Source organism: Python bivittatus, unplaced genomic scaffold (assembly GCF_059951505.1).
Source record: "Python bivittatus isolate LINGU-HERP-01145 unplaced genomic scaffold, Pbiv_v1 ctg000330_np1212, whole genome shotgun sequence".
In the NCBI taxonomy this organism is placed as follows: Eukaryota; Metazoa; Chordata; class Lepidosauria; order Squamata; family Pythonidae; genus Python; species Python bivittatus.
In genome coordinates, this window is record NW_028277058.1 from 46113389 (window position 1) to 46138737 (window position 25349).

The 25349-nt window shown below is 38.4% G+C and overlaps 2 protein-coding genes across 25 annotated transcripts in view; one reads left to right on the forward strand and one right to left on the reverse strand.

Moving 5' to 3' along the window:
* Window positions 1-5681, forward strand: part of PTN (pleiotrophin) — a 100319-nt gene extending 94638 nt beyond the window's left edge. For all 3 annotated transcript variants that reach the window (XM_088141160.1, XM_088141161.1, XM_088141162.1), the window contains one exon: window positions 2077-5681. In XM_088141160.1, the coding sequence (XP_087997286.1) occupies window positions 2077-2129 (53 nt within the window). In that variant the 3' untranslated portion in view covers window positions 2130-5681. The remainder of the gene's footprint in view (window positions 1-2076) is intronic.
* The window catches only part of CHRM2 (cholinergic receptor muscarinic 2), a 273908-nt gene that overhangs the window by 29365 nt on the left and 219194 nt on the right, over window positions 1-25349 (reverse strand). For 14 of the 22 annotated variants that reach the window (XR_015796248.1, XR_015796250.1, XR_015796252.1 and 11 more), the window contains one exon: window positions 21227-21316. The exons of 7 other annotated variants lie outside the window; for them this stretch is intronic. The gene's annotated coding sequence lies outside the window, so the exon portion shown is untranslated. Of the gene's footprint in view, window positions 1-5829; window positions 5845-21226; window positions 21317-25349 lie in introns of those variants that run through there. One more of the 22 variants, XR_015796253.1, reaches the window with a different exon arrangement.

Sequence of the window (25349 nt, forward strand, 5' to 3'; positions counted from 1 at the left end):
GTAGACAAGTGATCAGACCAGAAGTGGCAGTAGGGTCAGGGATGTTCTTAGAAGGTCAATAGCAAAACCCATATAAGCCTATGGGCTTTAGAAGGCAGCTGGCTATTTGCCTCCTGACTGAATATCTGCTTCTTTTACCTTGGCAATACTTCTACTGTGAATCTTGGGGAATAAATTAACTAATAAGAGGCTCTTCCAAAATTTAGAGCCTAAATTCAAAGCACTCAAACCTGGAAGAAGCTGCTCATTCAATGTCTCTGTGACACACAACTCTTGTTGCCCACTTTCTACTCAGTGTTTAGGACTGCTGAAAGTATCCATCCATCACTTCCTATAGAAGACTGTAGCAGAGAATGACAGATTTGAAAGGGACCATTTATTTCAGTAGGTCGTAGCCTTGAACAGTGCAAGAATCATATTAAGGTCTGCCTGATAGAAGATTGTGTCAGTCACTCTTGAACACATTCAGTGAATGGGAGACCACCGCCTCTTTAAACAATTGTTATTGTTGAACTGTTCTTACTAGTACAACACTCCTAACACTCAATAACTAGAATCTGTCTGCCTATAATTTAAATCTATTATTCTACCCCTTGCATTCTGGAAAGACTTTCTTCTTTCAAGTACTTGAAAAGTGCTCTTATACCTTCTTTCAATGAGTTTTCTCAAAGCTAAACATATGCCATTCCTTTAGTCATTTCTCATAGGACTTAGTTTATAGCCCCCTTGATCAACTTTGTTGACTTTCTTTACACCTGTCCCAGTTTGTCTGAATCCTTCTGAAAGATAGCTGGAATTGGATATAGTACTCAAGGTGGGGTCTGGCAGAGTACAGTTGAACTATTATTTTAAATTATTTGGACATTACATTCTGTTCATAAAATTCCTGTTGCTTTCTTGGCAGCCATGTCACATAGCTGAGTCATATTCAGCTTTTGATCAACTATGATTCCAAGATCTTTTTCATACATACTATAACCAAGCTAGGCATCTCCTACTTCAAAATTCTACATTTATTTTTCCCATAAGAAAGGATCTATATTTATCACTGTTACATTTCATTTTGTAATTTTCAGGCCATTTCTTTAACCTATCAAGATCAATTTGAATTTTATTTTCATCTTCTAAGATCATTAGTTATCCCACCTGGTGTTGTGGTGTTTATAAACAAACATTCCCTTCACCTCTTCATTCAAGTCATGAATGTATTTGTTTGCTTGTTTTGTTTGTTGACTGATTGATTTATATAGTCACCTGCTTGACGCATCTCAGGATGGCATATGTTGAAGAATACTTATCCCAGAAGAACTGTTCCTGATAGAATGTATTTATGTGAGATGCTGGTTGACCTTTTTCCAATCAGGGCATATGTTTGGGAGAAGCAGCATTCAGAAAATGGGAGGCTATCAATTTTTGTTCTGGGCAAAATGGCTATTTCAGAGATTGAAGGAAGGTGGAATGAATTCCAGGGCCACTCCATCAGGCTAGCAGCTAATATTAAGAATATCCTGGGGGTGTGAGTCCACTTTCTCCCCAAATGGTTTTGGAACTGGGCATTCTAGGAAATCTAACATTGTTGCCACCAGCCAGTAAAATGTTATTGTCCCCTCTTCCTATGTTACCCCTTTCCTATGGAATTGCTAGCTATCAGACTTTGTTCTCTTATTTGCCACCTACAAATTCAGGTCTCCCTTCCAGTTTTTTTTAAGCAGTAAGAATTGAATTGGATGTTGAGTATCAAAGTGGAGTCTGCAATCAGTTTTAAGGCAGATAGATATGTATGTTTCAATAACCAGACGTTTGAAAAATTCAGGTTATTCTTTCTCTGGATTATATTTGCAGTATTTTGAAGGGGATGCTAAATTGGAAGAGTTAGGATGTGCAAACAGAGATTTTTCTTGGACTACATGTGATAGTCTCGAATATCGAATATGAGAAAATAGTATTGTGTGGATGGTGGGTGTTTCTCTTGTTCCTGGGAACTAATAAATGCTTACTCTTTCTTTGCCATCCTCTGGAGTCAGCTTTCTTTTTGAAGATGTTTTGATCCTGTCATTATTCTTCTTGTGTCAACAGAACCCAAGAAAAAGAAAAAAGAAGGCAAGAAACAGGAGAAGCCACTGGAATAGGGAAGCTATGCTGGGCAAGAGAATGGGACTTCTTTGAATGTAATTGGTTAACATGTTTCATTGACACCTAGTCATTTTATCCAGAAGTTATTTATAGCTTAATTGTACAATAGGGAAAAATAAACATACAAATGCACCCTCTTTCCTCTTTTTTTACTCCACTATTGCATTCCCCAACTTGTTGATCTTCCGATGAGTCAGAGTACAACTGTCACCCATCGGCTTTCTGGCTGGACATGATGGGAGTTGTAATGCGACAGACCTGGAATGAGCCAAGTTGGGGAAAGTTGCTATTCTAGTATTTTAAATGTATAATCTTAATGGCATATGTAGAAGTCTTCAATAAAGGCAGTAAGGTCATGTAGTACATCAGTGCAGTTATATATGAGAAAGTATAGATTCATTTTAAATTCCTCCTTTACCCTGCCAAGTCAACTTTGGCTCTGCATGTTTGTGACTTACATGGAACTCCCAAGGTGTAGTCTATAAAGGTTCTATGATGTCATAATGATCTGGGCAGACCTTCTTATGTATAAAATAGACTGAACTTCCTCCACCAAGTTTTTATGTTTCGTAATAGCAAGAGTAGATTTCTATATGCAGATTGTACCGGCACTGAAATAGCTAACTTGGTTGTAACTTACAGCTTTTAATAAAACATTTTAAGGCTCTAGTCCATAATGATTTTTATGTGCTTCCTGAACACATTTCCCTTCTCATGACAGAATTAATTCATGGTAACCATGAAAATTCATTTCTACCAGTACTGGTTACTGTTCTGCTATCAAAAACTGAAGAAAATGCTGCAGAGCCAAAATATGTTTTTCATCCCACTAAGATTGAATGAAGTGTTGTGACTCCATGATGACATTATTCAATAGTAGATGGTGCAATAGCAGATGATGATGATTAAGTTAACAAAACTTTCAGCCACTTGAAAGGCAACTTTTATTTCCCTTGGAAACAGATGATCTTGCAAAAAATTGTTATAATTTGAACTGCTATTGAAAAGTGTGTATTTGATTATTTCCCTCATTTTCTAACTTCTTGCCCAAAGAACTGCAAATTTTGAAAGTCTCTATCACCTCATTTAAGAGGTAGTTTCTCCTCTTCAAAAATAAAAATTAAAAAAATCAGATAGCATTGAAGGGACTGCTTTGAGCGGGGGGGGAACACCTAAGCTTCTCTTAGAAATAAATTTCCTGTCTTGATTCAGACCACTCCCTATTTGGAAAGACACAGACAAACTGCAATGGGTTAGTGGACACCAACAAAAATGATCAGTCATGTAGAAAGTTAGCCTGGATAGGAGATGAAATAGGCCCTTGTATATTTAACTGGGGGAAGAGATGACAAAGCAGAGAGAGAGAATTCTTAAAAGCACTGAAGTTCTTCCATAGCCAGGAGGTCCTAAAAAGCTCCATTGTCCCAGTAAAATGAGATTTAATGGGTTTATGTTAATAGAAAAGCCAATGATGGTGGAGTATTGTGATAAGTCTCATGGACACAAAAACCTAGAGCGGTGCACAAAAAGGGATATTTTCAATCTAAATAATAGATAGTAGACAAACATACCCACCACACTCTTTAAGTGCAGAAAAAGAATAAAGAAATAGTAAGCAAAATAAATTGGAGGCAGAAGGCAAGAAAAGAAAAAGAAATATACTGTAATTCTGGGCTACACCATAGCATTCATAATGCCTCTCCGTGATTTTCTATCCTTGCAGAAACATTCTTGCTTCAGTCACTTTCATACACCATTTCATACATTGCTTTTCTTCTTTAAATATTTAACTAATCCCTCACCTTTACTTCTGTGCATGTATTCATCCATTCCACTCCACAAGATCAGGCCACCTTCAGTCAGAACCATTGTATTCTTTTCTGTTCTTTTAGTTTTATAGAGACACAGCATAACTATTTTCCTTCCATTCCTTCCAATTTGTTTACCATTTATTCCTCTTACAGTCTAAGTCTTAATCTTCTCTATGCCATAGTCCTCACCAGATGGGCCCATAGATACTGACTTCTGCAGCCTACTACGGCTTTCATCAACCAAGGCTTTCACATAATGCTTTTTCGTAAGATCAAGAAAGAGAAGACTAGTTTACCAAGCTTAGTTGTACCCAGGCCACTAATGCATCATTCCTTGCTAATAGTAAGGACAGTGCCAGTTAGTTTTGGCACATTTCAGCCAAGTACAGTCAAAGTCCAGTTTTACTTGAAGCATGCTAAACACCATTCTATATAAGCTAAGATGTTTAATCTAGAGACTGTCTACAAGCCAGTGTACAGTTGCCCACATTCCATCAGATAGGAATTATATACAAAGTTTATTGGTACATGCTCAGGATATAAAATAATAAATATAAATGAACAAACAGCTCTGGCAGTGAGTCAGACTACAACTTAGACTACAAGCCTAAACCACCCCTTCCAACTATCCAATTGATCATCCACTTCTTAAACAAATTTGTGTGTGTGCGTGAATTACCATCATGGCTCAGAGCTCAATCTGGTAGCATTCCTACCAGTCTGTAGACAAACAATGATGTTTGAATGGATTATATATTAAGATAAAGAGGATGTGAGAAAGATGGCCACTTCCAAATGATATATAAGTGCTAGTGTTTCAAAATGATGATTCCTTTCAAATGGACGTGATGAAAAGATAAATAGATTGTAGTGGATAGTAGTAGTAAAGATTACTGTGATCCAACTTCTTGGTTTTACAGAATTCATGCAAACAAACCAGTGATGGCATCTCACTGGGTGTGCACTCTCTCTCTCCATATGGATAATGAATAAGTGACTTGTCCAGAGACAATTGTATGGGCAAGATAAGAGATTCTGGTGGGGACCTCACTCCTAAAACGAACCCCGTCTCCCAAAATTACATAGTAACCACTGCAGAGAGATATATTTCCCTTGTATGTTGGTTTGTTACATTGCTGTTTATCAGGATGACATTTGAAAAGCTGCAAGGACAAACACTTGCTGTTGCCACCCTTAAAAAAAACTACCTTGTGAGGTAGGAGATGATTGCCTGAATTTACAGAGAAGATCGTTATTAAGCCCATGATTGATTTGGTTATCTGTTTAGCTAACTGCTGAACACATTCACACATGAATCTGTCTGTCAATAAAATGAAAATGCTTACACCTAGCTCAGAACCTTCTCTCTGATAATAGTCAGCTAGATTCTGGGGAATACAAATCGTACATTTTCCAATTACTTTGCATGACAATACATGATTTCTAATATGGAAAAGGTAATTGTTGCCAGAACTGCTTTGCCTATCTTACCCAAAGCTGCATATATTTTTTTTATTCTATTATAATATTGTCAATATTTCAGAACAAAAATATGCACATTGAGGCAATTTAGTCATACGGAGAGAATGGATGAGGATTGAACTGCAGAATGAATGGGCTGAGAAGAAGAAAACCAAGAAAGTTGTTGAATGGAGTTCATGAGATCTTCAGAAAGAGAAGTGAGCGGCTGGAAGAATAAAAGACAAGATCTGAAAGGGTGTATGGACCTAGTAGAAACAAGGATAGATTCTAATGATAGAACAGTATGGAGATGTACGTATAGCAAATGGTGTTAGAGATGGTTGAAGCTGTCAAGGCCAATCTGAAACCAGACAGGACTGTTATCCAAACTGGTACAAATATCCTTCACATCCAAGGTAGAAAAACTCCTGTTTGGAATCTGTAAACAATTAGACACAAATGTTAAGTATGTATTCACATTTACAGAAAGATAATGTGTTTAACTTTGTGCCATGCAGAGGCTGTGTCAGCTTCAGTTCACTTAGAGATTCACTGAAAGATACAATTTGACCAGAAGACCAAATCTGTGCAAGCAATTCCTTATTTCCTTTTCCATTTCTTCTCTCATGCTTAATTATTTTGGCTTACTCCTTTTCTGTGCTTTGTACAATGTTGCTTACCTCAAAAGGGAATAGTGTGATAGATACATAGTTAGGTATGTATGTAATTAATAAAAGGCATACATCTCTTATATATTCAATTCTATTGCCTGTTCTCATGACTGTTAGTTTGACATAACAATGAATTTTGGCATAATAAGAGTTTTATTATTTACTTTGTGCCTTCAAGTCAGTCTTGACTCTTGTCAACAGTCTAGACAAGTCCCTGCAGTTTTCTTGGCAGCGTTTTTGGAAGTGATTTGCCACTGCCTCCTTCCTAGGGCTGAGAGAACATCCAGCCCAAGTTACCTAGGCCTAAGGCAAGACTAGAACTCATGGTCTCCTGGCTTCTGGCCCAGTGCCTTAGCCATTACACCAAATAAATGACTCTAAAAGATCCTAGAAGTCACTAGTGGGGAAATGACCCATGACAAGAACCACCACCATTGTCTCCAGCCAAAAGATCCCTGTTTGTTCAAAACTGTTTTTCACTTCAAGTAGTAAAGATTAAAGGCCTGGCCTTCTAGGGATATCCTAAGGAGAACCATTGCCACACTTATAGGCATAGTTGAAAAATACCCTTAATGACAGGTTTCTGATAAATTTAGTTAGCTTAATCTATGTCCTGCTACATTAGCTCATCATAAGGGATGGGGCATTCTCCTGGGAGTGATGAGCAAAGAATGCTGGGAATGTTTGTCAAATAAAACAGAGTCACTCAAGGCACAAAGATTGTCCCAACTGCCAGTTAAAGCAAGCCATTGGGCAGGAGTGATATAGGAAAGTGTTGGAAGTTGATGACAATGGTAAAGCCTGTATTTACCAGGAAAACATGTGGATAAACAATTTAAAGTGATTGATGATATAGTGCCAGGTGATGGACCGCTCAGATCACATTGTACTCAACATGCTACTGAGGTAGACTTGGAGATATTTTGGAGTATTAATGTTATTTATGAGACAGCTGGTTTATCACTTCAGGACATTGGATTGCTGATGCCAACACGAAGGGAAAGAAAATCTGAAGCTGCAAAAACAGTGGGAACTTAGAATATAAGAAGCATGGACAGGGGAAAACTCAATTAAGTGAAAGAGGAAATTAGTCTGCTACTGTAATGGTATGTAGGAATGACCTTGGGAGACAGGAGGAAGAGCCACAGCCAGGGCAACAGTCAGATAAGAGGCAGCTTAGCCCACAAAAGGAATGTGGCATAGGACTGGGATATCTGAGGGACCACCTCTCCCTGATTACTTCTGCCCGTCCCACCAGAACTAGCAAAGAGGGCATGCTATGGGTCCTATTGGCCTATTGGAGCTACATTTGGCAGGCCCTAGGTAGTGGGTCTTCTCTGCTGTGGTGCCTGCTCTATGGAATATCCTTCCCCCCAAAGTGAGGCTGCTTCATTGCTTTTGACTTTCCAAAGGTCCCTCAAAACCTGGTTGTGCCATAAGGCCTGGGGACTGGTGAATTATTAAGGTGGCTACATTATTATTAACATCTCTTCACCTAATATTCCTTCTTTTTTAGTTTAATTTTTTAAAAGGTTTTTAACAATAATTATAATATTGATTGTTTAACGTTTATTAACTACCTGTTTTTAGCTTTGTTGTACACTGCCCAGAGTCACTTGTTGTGAGATGGGTGGCTATATACATTTGATAAATAAATAAAATAAATAATAAAATGTGGACATGATAAACATCTCAGAAGGGAACATCCTAGTTTCTTGGACTGTAGAGGCGACAGGGGAGAAATATACTTTCAGACTTCCAAGATTCTGTTAACGTAAGCTTACAATAAAGTAGAATTAGTTTATCTGGGTATGCTTCCTGTTTGAACTACCTTGCAAGGCTGACAGTTACACATTGACATCTTAGGTTTCAGTGAATTGAAATAGACTGGAATGGGACTCTTCAGTCAGAAGACCATACTGGTTATTACTCAGGACATGAAAAACAAAGAAGGAATAGTGTTGCTTTCATAGTCAGGAAAGATATAGCAAAGACAGTACTTGAGTTCAGTACAATCCAAGATACCTTAAAAGATATTGTGTACTTACAAGAACCTCTGGTGCTAGAAGTTGATATTGGATCAGCACTCCAGTCGTTACCAAGTTGGAACTGATGGAATATCTAGAGGACTATGGCATCAGAAGAAAAATCAGTAAAGGTTCTAATCAAACTACGCCAGTACATTTGGGGAATGTTACAATGGCCAACAGATTAGAAGAGGTCAATCTACATACCAATCCCAAAGAAATGAGACTGTTAAAGTGTACAAATTCTTGCACAATATCCTTAATTTCACATCCTAGCCAAAAAAAATATCTTAGGATAATCAATCTATTAACAAATTAGAGTCCTAAATAGAAAGGGAGATGCCAGAGGCTCAAGATGGCTTTAGAAATGGCCAAGGAACAAGAGATATTACTGCTGATACACAATGGATAATTGAGAAAACCAAAGAATACCAAAAACAATGCTTCACTGACTATAAAAAGGCCTTAAATGTGTTGAGCTATGGAATATCCTTAAGAAAATTAGAATCTCAGAACATTTCATTGTCCTCTTGCAAAACCTATACACAGGTCAGGGAGTCACAGTATGGACAGAACATGGTGAAACAGACTGGCTTCAGGTCAGTAAAGAAGTGAGACAAGTCTGAACAATGTCCCCTTATTTGTTCAGTGGAGATGCTGAATATACCTAGGGATGCTGGATTGTAAAATGGCAGATGTGGTTTTAAAAATGGAGGAAGAAAGATCAATAATCTGTACTATGCTGGTGATTATGTTCTGATAGCTGAAAACGCAAATGATTTGGAAGCTCTAGTAATGAAAGTCAAGGAGTACAGTGAAAAATGGGACTAAAGTCACCCATTGGGGGAGATGGGCGGCATACAAATTTGAAAATAATTAATAAATAAATAAATAAATAAAGTTAAATTCAAAGAAAATCAAACTAATGCCAACAGGTAAAGCAATTAGCCTTAGAACTGACAGTGAGGATATAAAGTGGGGGATGTCTTCTGCCTTTTAGGATCAACTATCAACAGTAAAGGAACCAGCAGTCAAGAAATTTGCTGCAGACCAGCACACAGTAGGATAGCAATGAAGGCCTTAGAAAAAAATAGACAGATGCCACGAGAACTCTTAATCTACAAAGATAAAAATGGCAATGATTTTCGCTGTGATACTCTAGAATTGAAAGTGGGACTTTGAAGAAGTCGGATAGAAAGAGTTACTTTTGAATTTTAGTGTTAGAAAAGGCTCCTGAGAACCCTATGGATAGCCAAGAAAAAAAAAAAAGTTGGATCATGAAACATATCAATCCTGAGTTCTCACTCAAGGCAAAAATGTCCAGGCTCAAATTCCCATATTCTGGACACATTAGGCAAAGCTGTCTTGAGAAATCTATAATGCTGGGGAAGGTGGAAAGAAAAAGAATAGGATGACCAGCAGCAAAGTGGATGGACTGAATTAGGGTGAAGACCTGAAAGACCAAGCTGGAGACAGATCATTCTGAGGCAGATCTATCTATGTGGCCCATAAGAGTCAACACCAACTTGGTGGCACATAATCAAAACTTTCATTTATTTTTAAGGACAGTAATTTTTATTATCTTCCTGCTTTTCTTTGATAATATACTGAATAGGCAAATTGAGGAGAACAGTACATTTAGAGGGTTCACTACCCTCCAGCCTCTAGGCAATATTGCATAATTTGGCCTAACAGACTCTTCACTTAGCAAAATACCAGAATTACGCTCTGCCTTTACTGATGTCAAGTCTGTGTTTCCCAAGGCTAGAAACAGATCAGAGTCTGGGAGCTGAGAGCTGTAATTTTTTATTTTATCCATGAATGCTAGGTAAAATCTGACTGTCCAATGTCTGAACTGTACTGTTGGTTCAATTTGATGAATTCAGTCAATATAATTCTATGATTTTATATATAATTCAATGAAATGTATATACTGTATGTATATGCATATGATGCATATATAAATATCATTTTTGGTATTGGCCTTGAGAATGTTGTCACTTTGCTTGGCTAACCCTCATTCTAACTCCTTGGAGAAATCTTTTCAATGACTGTGAGAATATACAGTATTTCCGTTCACAAGAACAAGTTCTAGGGCATTGCTACTTTATGCAGACAAGGGGGCTGACACCCGAAAGGCAAGAAGCCCACTTATTCCATTGCAGTCTCAAAGGACCTGCTCTTATGTTTACCTTGTACTGTTCAGCTTACAAGAATACACATCCCATCCTAGTCACAAGGTCTAAGAAGTCTTTAGAGCATTGAGTGTTATGCATTGCTTTGGAGGAGCAATGATTTAATGCTAAATAGGGACAGCTTTAAAAATAAATTAGGTAAAGCAAATACACACATTCCTTATGAGTTTCCAGTAAAAAGGAAGTTCTCAGTGCCACACAGTCTCTTTGCCAACCATTTTATCCCTAGAAGAGGTAAAAACAAGCCTATATTTGCTCATATATATTCTGGCTCTTCCCTGTCTTAAGATATTTTTGTGACCCACAATGCTGCAATGTGTGTTCTAAGAACCAGGCTACAAAAAAATTTATCTTTGCATTTGACAGCATTTTTTTAAAAAAAAATGCAAATCACTTGCTTGAGGAGGGACCGAACATCACTGAAACTTTTATAGGGAGAGAAGGAGAGATTTATATTTTCCTCTTGCTGCGGTTCTGATAAAAACAAAACAAAACCCTTTCCTTTGAAGCTGTTACTTGTTTGGGAAGGACCTGCCCATTACTGTCTATGTGAGGTTTCCTTCCTATGCATTTAGCTGCCTTGTAGAAGTGATTTTCATTTCGATAACAGTGGGAAGCTGAGGGAAAGTTTAAATTCATCTTTCCAGTCTGTTGAGATCCTGATAATGATCACTTCCACACTTTATTTAATGCAGTACCTAGTTTGTCCTGGAATTGAACAGGGCTTGCTTTTTATTCAGTGTGTATAGAAAAATCTGTGGTCCTATGAATGCTGTTCAACTACAAGTCCCATCAGTCCAAGTGAATATAGCTAATCTGAATTATTGTCAGCCTTGTGAGGTTGTCCAGCCAGGAAGCACACCCAGAAGTACTAGATCTAACTTTATTGTAAGGTTACATTAATAGCATCTTGCCAGTCTGTAAGAACATCTCTTCCCCCTCACCTTTACAGTCCAAGAAACTAGGGAGTGTCCCTTCTGAGATGTTTGCTATGCCCCATTCCTTCTGCAGACTCAGCTGCCATTTGTCTGACCGTTGTTTAGCCTGCAGTTTTTCTATCTGTCTCCCAAGGTCATTCCCGCATACCATTGCATCAGTGCACGGTGTAGATATCCACTAGATATTCTAGAGCAGTGTTTCTCAACTTCAGCAACTTTCTTAACATCGGCAACATGCTGATTGGGGAATTCTGGGAGTTGAAGTCCACACATCTTAAAGTTCCTTAGGGTGAGAAAAACTGTTCTAGAGTATCACAACTTTCCCTCCACTCCAGAACATATTATTACTATAATAACATAATAATATTATTAGATCATCCTCATAATAATTTTGTGAAGTGGGCCAGGATCTGATTGTGTCACCCTGAGATGAAGCACATTCTCCACTGCCAAAGTCCTATACTAAACACTTCATGATCTTTTACCAGCTTATTATTTTATGATTGTTAGTCATAATTTATAGCAGCACTATTAATCCCAACCTCACAATTTTAAGAAGAGTCCAAAAACAGCATCTAGAAAGTGCTAAAGATACAAGGTAGAAAAACCAAAAATACACATTTCTCCAAATACAGGTTTTTTTCCGCAATTTTCCTTAACATGCACAATTTTTGCAAATCATTTTCCATTCTATAATAGATTTTTATACAACTTTTTATGAATATGTGCATTTTTATAAGCTTTCCTATAATATACTGTAAAACATTTATTACTGAGTGTATTGTAAAATTTGAAAACTACAGCCTGTGAACGATAACTAAATTTTGGTTCATGCAGTGGCTTGATAATGCAATATTTAAATGTGGACAAAATGAATTTCCTCCACATTTAAGACATCACTGAAGATTTTCAGGTAAACACAGGTCATGAGCTGAGGGGGCAGGGACAGAGCATTTATTTCCATCTTCATTTTGCATTTCTCTTTTAAAATGCCTGAAAAGTCTATCTGCAAATTCCCTTTCAGTGCTAACAACTGAAATCTATTGATGGGCTTTAACCTGCATCATTGTCCTTTGGACCACTCCCAGAATTCCCTGGGCAGAATAGACACATCTGAGAGTTCTGGGTGTTGAAATCCATACATAGGGGATGCCCAAGTTGGAAAAGGCTGCTTTTGAGTGGATACAGAAGTTTATTTCTTTACAGGTTTAAGACTGTAAAGTGAAAAATGTTTCCTCTTTGCTGGCAGAGTTCTTTGAGTGGGGGAAAAAAAATCCCTTAGCTTGGACACTGTCTGTGTCCTAGAGGCTAAAATAAGCTGGCTGTTTCTCAACCTCAGTGCTGGCAAATCCCAGGAAGATCCCACATCTCTGATTTTATTTTGCTCAGTTTGTTGTTTTCCCACTGTTGAAGCTGTGTATTCCTGCTGTCAGTTGAGATGCTTCGCAGCTTTGCAGGCTAGAATGAGGCAGAGAAAGCATACAGGTTTCTTTGATCAGAAATGTTTTGTCAGGGGGTAGATTTGAACATGGCCAGCACACCATCACTGCTATTCATTTGCTTATCAGTCCAGCTTCCCAACTAAGCAAGCCTTTTGGCTTATAAGTGGGTAAAAAAAGGGCCTGTCTATTTTGCTCAGGAATACTGCAGGGTGGTGACAGGAACCATTTGGCACAGAAAGCCAAGGAAGGCACAGGAAGAAAACATTTCACGGCAAACAGTGTTAAACAGTCTGTCTGTCTGTCTCTCTGGATTCATCTTCTATGTGTCTCAGTTATCTGCCAGGAGGTCTTTACCAGTTAGTTAAAATACAATATGCACAAAAACTCAAATGCAAAGACTATGGGTTGGATGCAGACTTAATTAGAGTAGAGCAATTAAAACCTGGATTTTAATTAGCTGATGCTACTCTTGTCTTCCAAGAGGAGCTGGAAGGTTTTGGTAGACAATGGCTGCATGATCTTCTCTTGCCCCAAAAAGCTTTGGGTAAAAGAGAGAGATAATGGAGAAGCAATCTCCAGGAACTTACCATGGATTCAAGATTTTGCAGGAGACAGGAAATATTCAGACATCCCCACCATTTTTTGCAAATTGTTTTCCATTGCAGAGGGAAAACTGAGTGCTCTGAGCATAGTCTAAGTGAAGCCAATATTGCACTGCCATCACTATTGTGAAGCTGGGCTGCTATGGACAGTTAGTAGAGGATCTGGCTTCCACATGAAAGAATGAATCCAACAGGACTTCTGAGAAAGGAACACTTTGTTCTTTGAATCCTTGTGTATGATTCTTTGGCTTGAACTTTACACCCCAACAATCTGGGTGGAAATTCTTTTTTACCAACACTAAAGGAATATCTTGTTGGCTTTTTTTGGTGCCAGTTGGCCTCATGAACTAGTTCCCATAAAATTCTAGGCTGTCTTTGCTGCCAAGAAAAGTTAATAAATGCAGAAAAGATTGATGTGGGGGAAGATGGGAAACACACAACCTGTACCATGAAATAAACTCTGCATTTTCAATGATTCTCTTATATAAATATGCCACAGCAGGCTGCCTTATCAAAGGAAAGGTAGAATTTGACTTTGCATTCCTTGGTGAGATACCATCTCACGAAGCTCCCAGACTGTTTTAAGCAATCAGGAGAATAAACACATAGAGCTTAAATAAATGCTTCATCTCTCTTCTGAGAACACTGCCTTCAGGAACCTTTTTTTTTCCCCCCCACAGTTACTTGATGCTAGTAGTAGTTTTTTCAAGGCCATTTCCTAAGGAATGGAGGAAAAAGATATCATTCATTCACCTAGTGAGAATTTTCTGAGTGTAAAAGTTTGAGGGCTTAAACTGCTGAAGTTACAGTTAATGGGGTCTCGTGGGTTTATTCTGGCAAACTTTGTGGTGATAATGTCCTAGAGGCAAACGACTGGGATGAGCAGTGGGTGTAGCAATAGGGACCTGGGCAGCAGACTGATTGTAGAATGAAGATGGGACCTTCTGCATCCTTCCTGCAAATAAAGCTAGCTATCAACCAGGGGATTGAACAGACTATGAAGATACAAGGTCAATTCTCACTTAGCCCCGAAGTTCACCAGGTAATATTGGGCTAATTTGTCAGGACTATGAGAATAACCCCAGTGCCAGACAGAGGCATATTCCTACATTTTTCTATCTGTTCTCATTCAAATTTGATACAAATTTATTTATTTTAGAAACTATGTCAAAGATGAAGAAAATGTTGCAGAAATTCTCATGATGGGATCAAGTACTACTGAACATATTTAGTGATGAGGTAGCCAGCGTATCTCTGTGAATGTCCTGTCTTTCACTGCACCATTGCCTCTTGGCGGTCTGCAACTTTCCTGCTTCTTTTCATTTCAGTTCAATCCTTAGGGAAGAAAGTGGAGGCAACCTCTCCCATTTGCCTTCCCTTGGAGACATTTGGAGAAATTGTTCACCCAGCTCTAAATAAAATGGGACATTTCCCATGCTTCCCTGAGAGTTTGTGAGGAATGATGCCAAACAAGGATAAATCAAAAATAAAAATAATCACAACGTTCCTTGGTTACTCTGATGGGCAACCAGAGATTGCTCTTCTAATCACTAGCAGAGCCAGAGAAAGATGCCAAGCACTGAATCACATTCCATATAAAAACCATGTAGATTTGTGCTCCATCTGGTTACAACTTTCTCCTAGTAGGTTTTACACATTGGCTGTTTTATGGAGATCTTTCTTTGCACTTCCTGTTAAAAAATGCTAAATAAGAAAACCCTGTTTACATTTAAAATACTGAAAAAACATCAGCTGTATTTAAATAGTAGACATCAGGATGTCTACAGGAACATTTACATTCAGCCAAAGACAATTCAGTTGCAAGTCTATTTTCTGCATTGCTAGCTTGGAACTATAGAAGGAGTATATGCAGGATGATGTCTGTGCAGTTGAATTCCAGCATCCTTCTTTTATTCCCTTAGCTCCCAAATGCTGTGTCTGACAGTATGAAAATGTGGCAGAATAGGAGAAGATGAAGCACGGGAGGAGAAAGAGTGCAGTTGGCTGAAGAGAATTAATGGAAGTTGAGCTGGGAGGAAATGAGTTCTGTGGATCCCACTTAAAATGTTTACAGAGCTCCCTAAAAGAGCTTGGTGCTCATTTTTCAAGACAAATTTTTGAAGCTCTTCCATATGATTCAATTCAAATTGTCATGAGCAGAACTGAGGAAAAGAAAAGGCTCCAAGCAATTTCCCACTGTAATTCAGCTCATTTTCCCTGCATAGGTGGCTCCTGTCAAAGAAATCCCTATCAACATAAATGGACTGCTGGCCCTGAAAGGCACATGGGTTGCAGATGATCCTTGAAGGAAGGAAGCCATAGCTTCCATAATGATAATTGGGGTTTTGCCCCTTCCCACCCCATAGTTGTTCTCTCAGGAGTGACCTTTTAAAGCAGTAGAAAAAGTTATGAAAATCATTATCTTTCTTTCTTTCTTTCTTTCTTTCTTTCTTTCTTTCTTTCTTTCTTTCTTTCTTTCTTTCTTTCTTTCTTTCTTCCTGCTAGCATTCTTTGGGAGGTGTTGTGAGCATACAAAGGGAATGTTTGGATAAAGTCAACTGTTTCTTTAGAAAAGGTCTATGGTTGCATTCAGCTACATCTCTTGGGGCAGCAGATGGTAAAATAAAAAATTAGACAACATTGCAAAAAGAGAGAAAGAGAAAGAGAAGAAAAATAAAACTGCAGAAGCAGCAATTAAAACACAGTCATAACGTGTAACAGAATAGAGGAAAATGCCATAATCAAAGCATGTTCACATGCTGAGTTGCTCAGTGGGTTAAAGGCCTTCACCTTATGCAAACTTGTTATCTACTGATCCTTCAGCAAGTTCACTTGGGAATATGAACCATTGATCTCAATGGGGTTTATATCTGCTTATACATGAGTAGAGCTGCATTTCTAGTCTTTTGATTCCTCCACCCCAATAAATATAGCATAAGTGTCTTTTCAGTAAGTGGGTCTATTAACATCATAGTCTACAGCAAGTTGCAGCACTCACTGTTGACGACACCTAGCTGATAAATGTAAACAGCTTCAAATACTTGGGAAGCATCATTTCAAGCAATGGGTCTTTGGACAAAGAAATTGACTCCAGGATCAGCAAGGCCAGCTAGGCACTGGGGCAGCTGCGTACTAGAGTGTTCAATCAACACAACATCCATATCTCCACAAAGCTGAAAGTCTACATAGCTGTAGTTATCCCTTCTCTCCTATATGGATGTGAGTCCTGGACTCTGTACTGAAGGCACATCAGACAACTGGAGAAATTTCACATGTGCACTCTCCGCTTCATCCTCGGCATTTGTTGGCAAGATCATGTCTCCAACCTGAAGGTCTTGGAGTCCATCAGCATCGAGTCCCTGCTTATCAGAGCCAAGATCCAGTGGGTGGGACACATCATCAGAATGGATGACCACTGTATGCCTCGCCAGTTGCTCTATAGTATACTGAAATCTGGGAAGAGATCTTGAGGTCAACCACACAAGCACTACAAAAACACTGTAAAAGAAACCCTATGCCACTGTGACATCCAGCCAAGGGAACTAGAAGCTGTGGCTGCTGGCAGAACCCACTGGTGAGCCCTATGCTATGAAGCCTCCACTGGCTTTGAAGACAGGTGTTGCCAAAAACTGATAGAAAACTGTGAGCAGCATCACAGAAGAACACCCACAGTTACTGCAACAATGGACTTCCAGTGCCCGCATTGTGCTAGACTCTGCACTTCCAGACTAGGACTGCAGAGCTGCCTTCGTGTCCACAGGTGAACTGCACAACAGCTTGTCTTCTTCTAATCCAAAGAACTAACATATAGGTGGGTCTATTAACATCGTAGTCTACAGCAAGTTGCAGCACCTAGTCCATCTTGATTGATCTCAGAAAGAAAGCTAAGTAGGATTGAATCTGATTACTATCTGAATGGAAGACTGCCTGAAAAAACCCAGGGCTTTAGGCTAGACTAGAAAATTGAGGGGGAGGGATCCAGAAGAAGGTACATGGATGCACCTGTGTAAATGCCAGGAATCAAATGTAATTGTTCAAGAGTCAGACTTAACTCAGGGAAGAAACTTTACCTTCACCAAAATACTATCAAGACTGTTTGGGATTTTTTAAAAGTAATTTTTATTTATTTTCTGTCATGGATCATTCAAATGTGATTTTAATGTGAGATGGTTTGGAAGTAAACAGTTATTCCAAGACAGCCATGATCTCTGTCACCCCAGTGACCAGATATGGGGGAAACATACAATTCCTCATTGTATGAGAAATTTTATGTTTCTAAATCACAAAGGGGAATGTAATCAGTTTTAAAACTAATGGTTAATGTAAACAAGCAGAGCAGGGAAGGGGCTACTGTTCAAAACAAATGGATCTGTTTTAGCTCATGGGACCAATGTACATATGCTTTTGAGGGAGTTGGACCCTGATCTAAGATTGTGTACAGTATCTATTCTACAGATTTTTCTACCAACACATTTCGAAGAAGAAGAAGAAGAAGAAGAAGAGGAGGAGGAGGAGGAGGAGGAGGAGGAGGAGGAGGAGGAGGAGGAGGAGGAGGAGGAGGAGGAGGAGGAGGAGGAGGAGGAGGGATTCTATGTTGGTATCTTCTGCACATTAGTAATGAAAGGCCATGTCCCTTCCTATTTCAGGTACAAAATCCCATTCAAGCGGCAATATGAAAAAATAGATCTTCACTAATTTTATGAGCACCAGCACCTATAGTTTATGTCTGCACATGGCATATCCATTGCCATGAATATCTATTGGATGTGGTGCATTATGGTTTTAGCATATGTAACTTCTCTTATTTGGGTTAATAGTTAAATATATAATGACATATGAATTGCCACTATGAATAATTACATTGGTCTATCCTTTCCTGAGGTCAGGCAATGTAGATGGTCACATAGGATCTCTGAAAAGTTCACAGCTGGGGTATGATGATCTTCATTATGCCTGGAAACAAGAACTCTGCAACTCCCATCATCTTTCATCATAGTGCTGATGTGATCTGGATGTAAATAGCATCTGGAGGGCAATATGTTTCCTATTCCCAGGTCTACAAGAAACTGCCAGAAGGGTCCTCAAAATGCAACTTTCTTTCCCATCTAATCTAATTAAAGCACTGGCTTCTTGGATCGGGGATCCCTACAGAACCTTTAACCCAGTTGGTCCTAACTCAGTCAAATCTCTTTATTGGTTGTTCTGGCATCATGTGATAACTGCCATTTGTATATAAATCATTCCTATCCACTTTCCCTTGCATTAGGCTTTATTACATCAAGATCCCTTCCTTCTGGTCAGGCAGGCAACAGTAGGTAAGGCTTGAGCACTACACCCAATCAGTATTTCACAGGTATCTTCTGTGCTGCCAAGCCCTGTCTGTGAGTTCTGTAAGGAGAAACTTGCTTTGTCAGCTACTCTTTTCAACAAGTCTTTTTCTTGAATGTGTTAATTGAGTCTGTTTAGGTGACATGACTGACTAGATGGAGTTAGATCAACCCTGTTCATGACTGAGCCTGCTTGGAGATCAATGTGTAGCTCAACCAATCTTTTTGTAGTGTTTCACTGACCCAGTTAAACTTATTGTGGGAACAAGATGACAGCCTTACCATTATGAAGAACTGGATGAAGATCAAAAAACTGGAATTCAATCAATACATAATGGAAGTATTATTTAGTTAATGGCTCCAGGGCCTTTTTAAAGGAGAGGGGGCACTTGCCCTGTCCCATTCAAAGTATATTTCAGAATTTGAAATGTTCTGATGGATCAGTATTTTTCACCCAAAGCAGCAAAACCAATCATTTAAAACATGGCATCAAGACCTGTTTCAGTAGTGCAGATTTCCACAAGTTTCTGATTCTTGGGCTATTGACTTTAATGGACAAAACACAACAGAGAACCAGCACAGGCTTCCAAGAAAGATGACAAGAAAGATGGGGATAAGAGCTAAAATGGACATGTCTGACCCCTTGCCTCTCTAAGTCTTAAACAATGATCTATCCTACAAAATGGTGTTCTAAGTGGACCACACAAGTCCCTGAACAATTAGGTCCATATTATTGGGATACCCCCAGATTTAATATGTTAGGATTTTCTCATGGGAAGAAATGCAACTCGCTTATCTCCAAACATTGTTTAGACTACAAAAACATGCCATCTGCATTTATTTTTGTTAGTGTGCACGTATACTGCTATTTACTGCCACCTACTGGCGTCTGTATGCTAGTTACCCAATGGGGAGGTGCATAGTCTCAATAAATCGTGAGTGAGTACATGCCTCACCGCTTAGTAGGATTTAGCCATCATGTAATCAGTTTTTATAGGTTATTTAGTAGTAACTAATGTCTAAGTAGTGTACCTCTTTTCTGAGAGTTTTTGGCTGGAGGCTTTGTTAAACTTGTGTAGTGGATAAGTCTTGGATGCCACATATATGAGCAGAAGTGATTTTTTCTATGTTTTTGCATGAAACTTGTATTTTATGTAGTTTTTATTTTTCTCAATAAACACCAGATATTGTTTATAACTTCTGGCTGGATTTCTTTGGAGAACAAGATAAGGACATTGCATTCTTTAAATCTCTCTAACGCTGGTGTGTATTTTTGGCATGAACTGTGGTTATAGCTGCACTCTGCATAACATAATATTGTCACTGAAGGCAGAAGTGGGCTTGGTAACTAAGAGCACTTCTTATCAACTTAGGTTGACATTCCAGCTGGAACCCAATCTGGACAGGAGCGATCTGAAGCCATTTATCTATGTCCTGGTGAAATCCTGATTGGATCATTAAAATGCACAGTATATTCCCTTCTTCTTCTCTCACATATTTCATTTTTTAGATCTTAGGCTTTATAGTTAAATTTCAGAATGCCTTAGATCTGAGAATGCCTATAGATTGTTGAAATGGCTATTTCTTGTCTATGACATTTTATTCCTTTAGACTAAGCTTATAGTCTCCAAATGTGATAAACCCAAGAAACCAAACTGGGAGATGTCTGTATTATTCTCAGGGGATCTGCCTAGAAAAATGCTTGTTTTGGAGCAAGTTGAACAAATAAGAACAAAGCAGCTGCATACAACCCTTTTGAACCAGCTTACCCCTGAGACAGGGCCCCTTCTCTGCTGTCCAGCCCTTTTATAGACATTATAAGTAGGATCCACTGTGACTAACAAAGTTCTTCTCTGAATTATTTATACCCAGCCAAGCCTGGACAAGAAGGAACCCCAACATGCCTGGAAAACTAAGGCTCGTGCAGTTCATAATATAGTCTCAAAAACCTCTAGTTATTGTCACCTGAAGCTTCAGAATAATTGTTGAGGATGTACCCTATGCAATTTGCATCAGGGTAGAACTAGTATAAAGGAGTTCTGTTTTTGGCTTCCTTTGCATTCCTTTCTACTATGTGCCTCTATTTTAAACTATTTTTCGAAACCAGGCACACCCTGTCATACAGAAACATTTTGTATTTGTCAGATGGCACATAAATTATTTGTGCACAAAATGTCATTGCTCAGTTGGTGCATTCTGAGAACTGTCTTTATCATTAAAACAACCTCAGATAAATGGCTCTAAGCATTTAGCTGGGCATAGAATCTGAGCAAGTGGAACTAAGGACTAGGTTGGGTATCATCATAACTGAACCCAATTCTCATTGCTAATCTACCTGGAATAAAAATTGGAGGCACTGCCAGAGAAAGGATGAAAAGATAGATTTGCTATTACTTGGGAGCAAAATGAATGGCACAACTTTCCAGCACTTTGGTATGCACCACTAGTACTGAACTCTTTTTAGAAAGCCTCTTCTATGGTATAAACTGGACTGTTTCACATGAGCATTACGAAAAATGAAAAGGACTCCAGCTTTCCTTTTTTCATGCAGATTTGTTTCTGTGCTATTTCACAAAGTTATTATACAATAACTTATACAATCTCCTTACTTTCTCTTACCATTTAGAGCTTTGAAGAAATCATGAAGAGCTTGCTTCCTACCAGATGGAACTTTTCAGCAGTCAAATGAATGAGACTCTAGGGTGTTTTCTGGAGGAAGTGATTGAGAACATAAGATCAGAACATCAGCAGTGCTCTGTTGAATCAGACCCCTGGCCCACCAGACTAGCAGTCTGTTCTCATAGTGGCCCAACCAACTGTGCAAGCAAGCCCACTAGTCTCCCAGCAGATGGCCTTCACAGACAGTCACATTGCTATCAAGGCTAATAGTCATTGATCCTCATGACTTCAATGAATTAGTCCACCGCTTTTTGAAACCAGCCAAGCTGATAGCCAATACCACATCTCATGGTGGTGAATTCCAAAACTGAATTACATGTTGTATAAAAAAATAGTTCCTTTTGTCTGTCCTGATTTTTCCAAAATCCATTTTTGTTGGGTGACCTGTGGTTCTAGTATTTTGGGAAGGGGAAAACAGTTTCCCTTGTCCACTTTGTCCATACTATGCATAATTTTGTATGCCTCAAACAGGTCCCTTCTCATTTGTCTTCTTTCTAGACCAAAAATCCCCAAATGTCACAACCTTTCCTTATAGGGAAGCTGCTCCAGATCCTTGATCAACTTAGTTGCCCTTGCCTGAAGCTTCTCCAGTTCCACTATGTTCTTTTTCTGAAGTGCAGCAACCAGAACTGCACACAATATTCCAGATGTGGTTTCACCATTGGTTTATATAAGGGCATTATGACATTGGCATCTCTATTTTCAATATCATTTCTTATTAACCCTAACATGCTGTTGGCTTTATATATTAAAAAAAAAAAAAAAGCTGTGTAGTTGGTGCTTACAAACATCTTTTCTTTAATAATGCAACACTGTGTGAATAATTAGATTTTTTAAAAATTGATTATGTGCCATCAAGTTGTTTTCGACTCCGAGCAACCACATAGATAGAACTTCTCCATAATGATCTATCCTTAACCTGTTCTTTCAAGTCTCCCAATGGTGGACTCATCATCACCATCATGGAGTCCATCCACCTTGCTGCTGGTCATCCTCTTCTTCTCTTTCCTTCACTGTTCTCAGCATTAGAGCCTTTTCCAGAGAGTGCAAATAAAAGCAGCAAGTAAATCTTCTTTCCTACTCAGACACTAATAACATTGCCTCTCCAAGCTGAAGTGTCAATAAATCACAAGTGTCTCAGGATAGTTCCACTGACCCATAAGATTTAAGAAAATAAGTCCAACTGCCAGTTTGGACAAAAGCCTTGCTTAACAAAGGTCTGTGAAGCTTTTTACAGGTTAGAAGCACAGCCTAGTGACCCTTTGGAGAAGGACTGTCTGCTGATTGCCCCCTTATCTTAGCTTCTAGGACTTAGGCTGACAGCTCCACATCATTGCATTATTTCAACTATTTTCTTAGAACCCCAGAGAATTCTGAGGCATGATCAGAAAAGGAAATGGTAACAGAAAACTCTAAGTATGTCTATAATCTCTGTACAAAAGTTAACAAACATCTCTCTCTCTCTTGGCTTGAAATTCTAAATACTGTCTATTGTTTCACTTGCAGAAGTTCACTTTAGAATTTGTTTTGGGAGAAATTTGTCTGGCTATTGGTACGTATCAGTGGAGTGTGCTTTCCAACTCGCATGGATTGATGACATTTCCTGCTCAAATATGTTGTGAAAATTTCCCCAAACTGCACATTTTATGGATTTTATTGTTTGTGTATTTTATTGTTTTCCTGTGCTTAATTATTTTAATAGCGAAATAACATTGGTTATTGGATGATTTACTAATAGAAATCATAACAAAGTTATTATTATTATTATTATTACTATTACTATTATTATTAATTTATATATGTATACATTTGTAGCCTTGAGAAGAAATACAAATATTTTAAAAATCCATGCTTACTATTTCTACCCAAGAAATATTTATACAATATCTATACAAATGAGAATAACATTAACATAGTTAATAAAGGAGGACCAAATGTGACTGAATTTATTCTTCACAATAGAATTCTCAAAGTTCTTTGCTGATGTCTTTTAATTTTTAATGTTTTGCAGTAACTAACTGCAACTAACAATAAGAATGGAATCAATGTGTTATGCTGCATCAATATAAACTATCAAATTATATATATATATATATATATATATATATATATATATATATAATTAAATGCAGTATATAGTGTCATTATAATAAAGTTAATTCCCATTCCACACCTTGTTCTCTTTCTACAGTTTTTTAAAATTTTTATTTATATTTCAAATCTGTCACCACCCATCTCACCGCAGAGTGACTCTGGGTGGTTTACAGTTCATAGTCCTAGAATTCTAAAAGTTGATCATCCTCCCCTTTCCCCCCAGTTGGCTTCACAACAATGCCAGGTCATCAATTAGCTATTATTGCTGGCACTAATTTCATCACAAGCTCTTAGTGTTTTTTCCAGACTTCCTTCCAAATTATCAGAATGACCCTTCCAGCTTCAGTTGGGGAGCGGGGAGAGAGGAAAGAAAGATGGCAAAGTTGATGATGCCTTAGGTTTAGTCGAATTTCTCCATGGAAAATCAATTTATGAGTTAGCAACAGTAAGTGAATCAGAGTGTAAAAGTGCATGAGTGTGGATTTTTTAATACAGCAAATGAGTGACTATTGAGAGAAAATATGTTTATTCATTTATTAAATTCACATCCCTGTTTTCCATTTAAAAACAAAGTCATGAAGGTGAGTAATAATAAGACTAAATAAAATGCAAAAACAATTGAAAACAGAATTAAGACAATAGAACTGCATTATAAAACCATTTTAAACCATGTTAACAATTTAAATAAAATTATGATTAATTTAATAAAACGAAAATATGATTAAAACAATTTAAAAGGCTAGGCTGAAACAAACAGCATTTTGATGCCCTTTCTGAAAGCAGAGATTTAAGTTTTCTCAGCATCTAAATTATCATCGTACTTACAGGGGAATACAGCAAAACATCTGGAATACTTTGCTGGGGTGTAAATGGGATAGTGATTTACTGCCTAATGGGACAGCACTCTGACTTCTTGTCAAATTGTCCATCCTTAGCCTTCATCTCTCCTAAGGCTCACCTCCAAACGGGCAACAGGAATATTTAAGGTAGCCCTTACTAGACATTTTCATACTCCTATCATGACATGAAGTGATGACTTTGTGAAGATAGCAGCTGTGGTTAGTTAGATCTACCATACTTTCATGGCACTTGATAGTGGCCCTTAAATAACTTTATTTGTGAGAATTCCACTTGTTTTTGTCATTAGAGGCAATTGGGTTGAAGGTCATCTGTCACTAGCATTTCTCTCATTGCCTCTGGATGCACTTGGCAGGTAACTATACTTCTGAGCCTCAAAGTGTGTGGGAACTCTATGAAAGCCATAAATTACTTAAATATATTCTGCACACCTCCTGAACAAAGCAAACATCAAAGTAACTTTTTGCACAAAAGGCAGAATGAAATAACTTATTGTGCAGGCCTCCAAGACTTCCAAAGATTGCTCCTTTATTCTGTGATATATAAGAGAGGAACTTGAACTAGGAAAGGTGGAGAATCTAGCATTATAGATTACAAAGAGCTTTTGACACTGTGGCTCCTTTATCTCTGCCCTCAAGGCCCCACTTGAATGAACCTATTCAGCAACTAGCAGCAATATGCTATAGCTAAATACGGCAACTTGAACAAGTTCTTCTGTTTCTTCTGTTTTGCATTGTTCGGTTGCCTCTTCCCATTAAGGTCAGTATCAGTCTATCGATCTTGTGGCTTCTATTGGCATTGTGAGCAAAAAAGAAAGAAAACAAGCCCCATTCCCATTTATATTTCTTTTCTGTAGAATCTGGAGCACCTGGCAAAGAAAGTGTACAGGCACAGATCTCCAGAGCTTTCTATTACATTACAAAAACTGCTCTCTAGTGGTCCTGAAGAGCCAGCTCAATGGGAAGAACAAGATCCATGTCATCAACACGTATGCCCTACCAGTTATCAGATACCCTGCCGGTATAGTGAGCTGGCCAAAGGAGGACATGGAGGCTGCCAGTGTGAAGACCTGGAAGCTCCTCACAATGTATGGAGGTTTCCACCCCAAGTC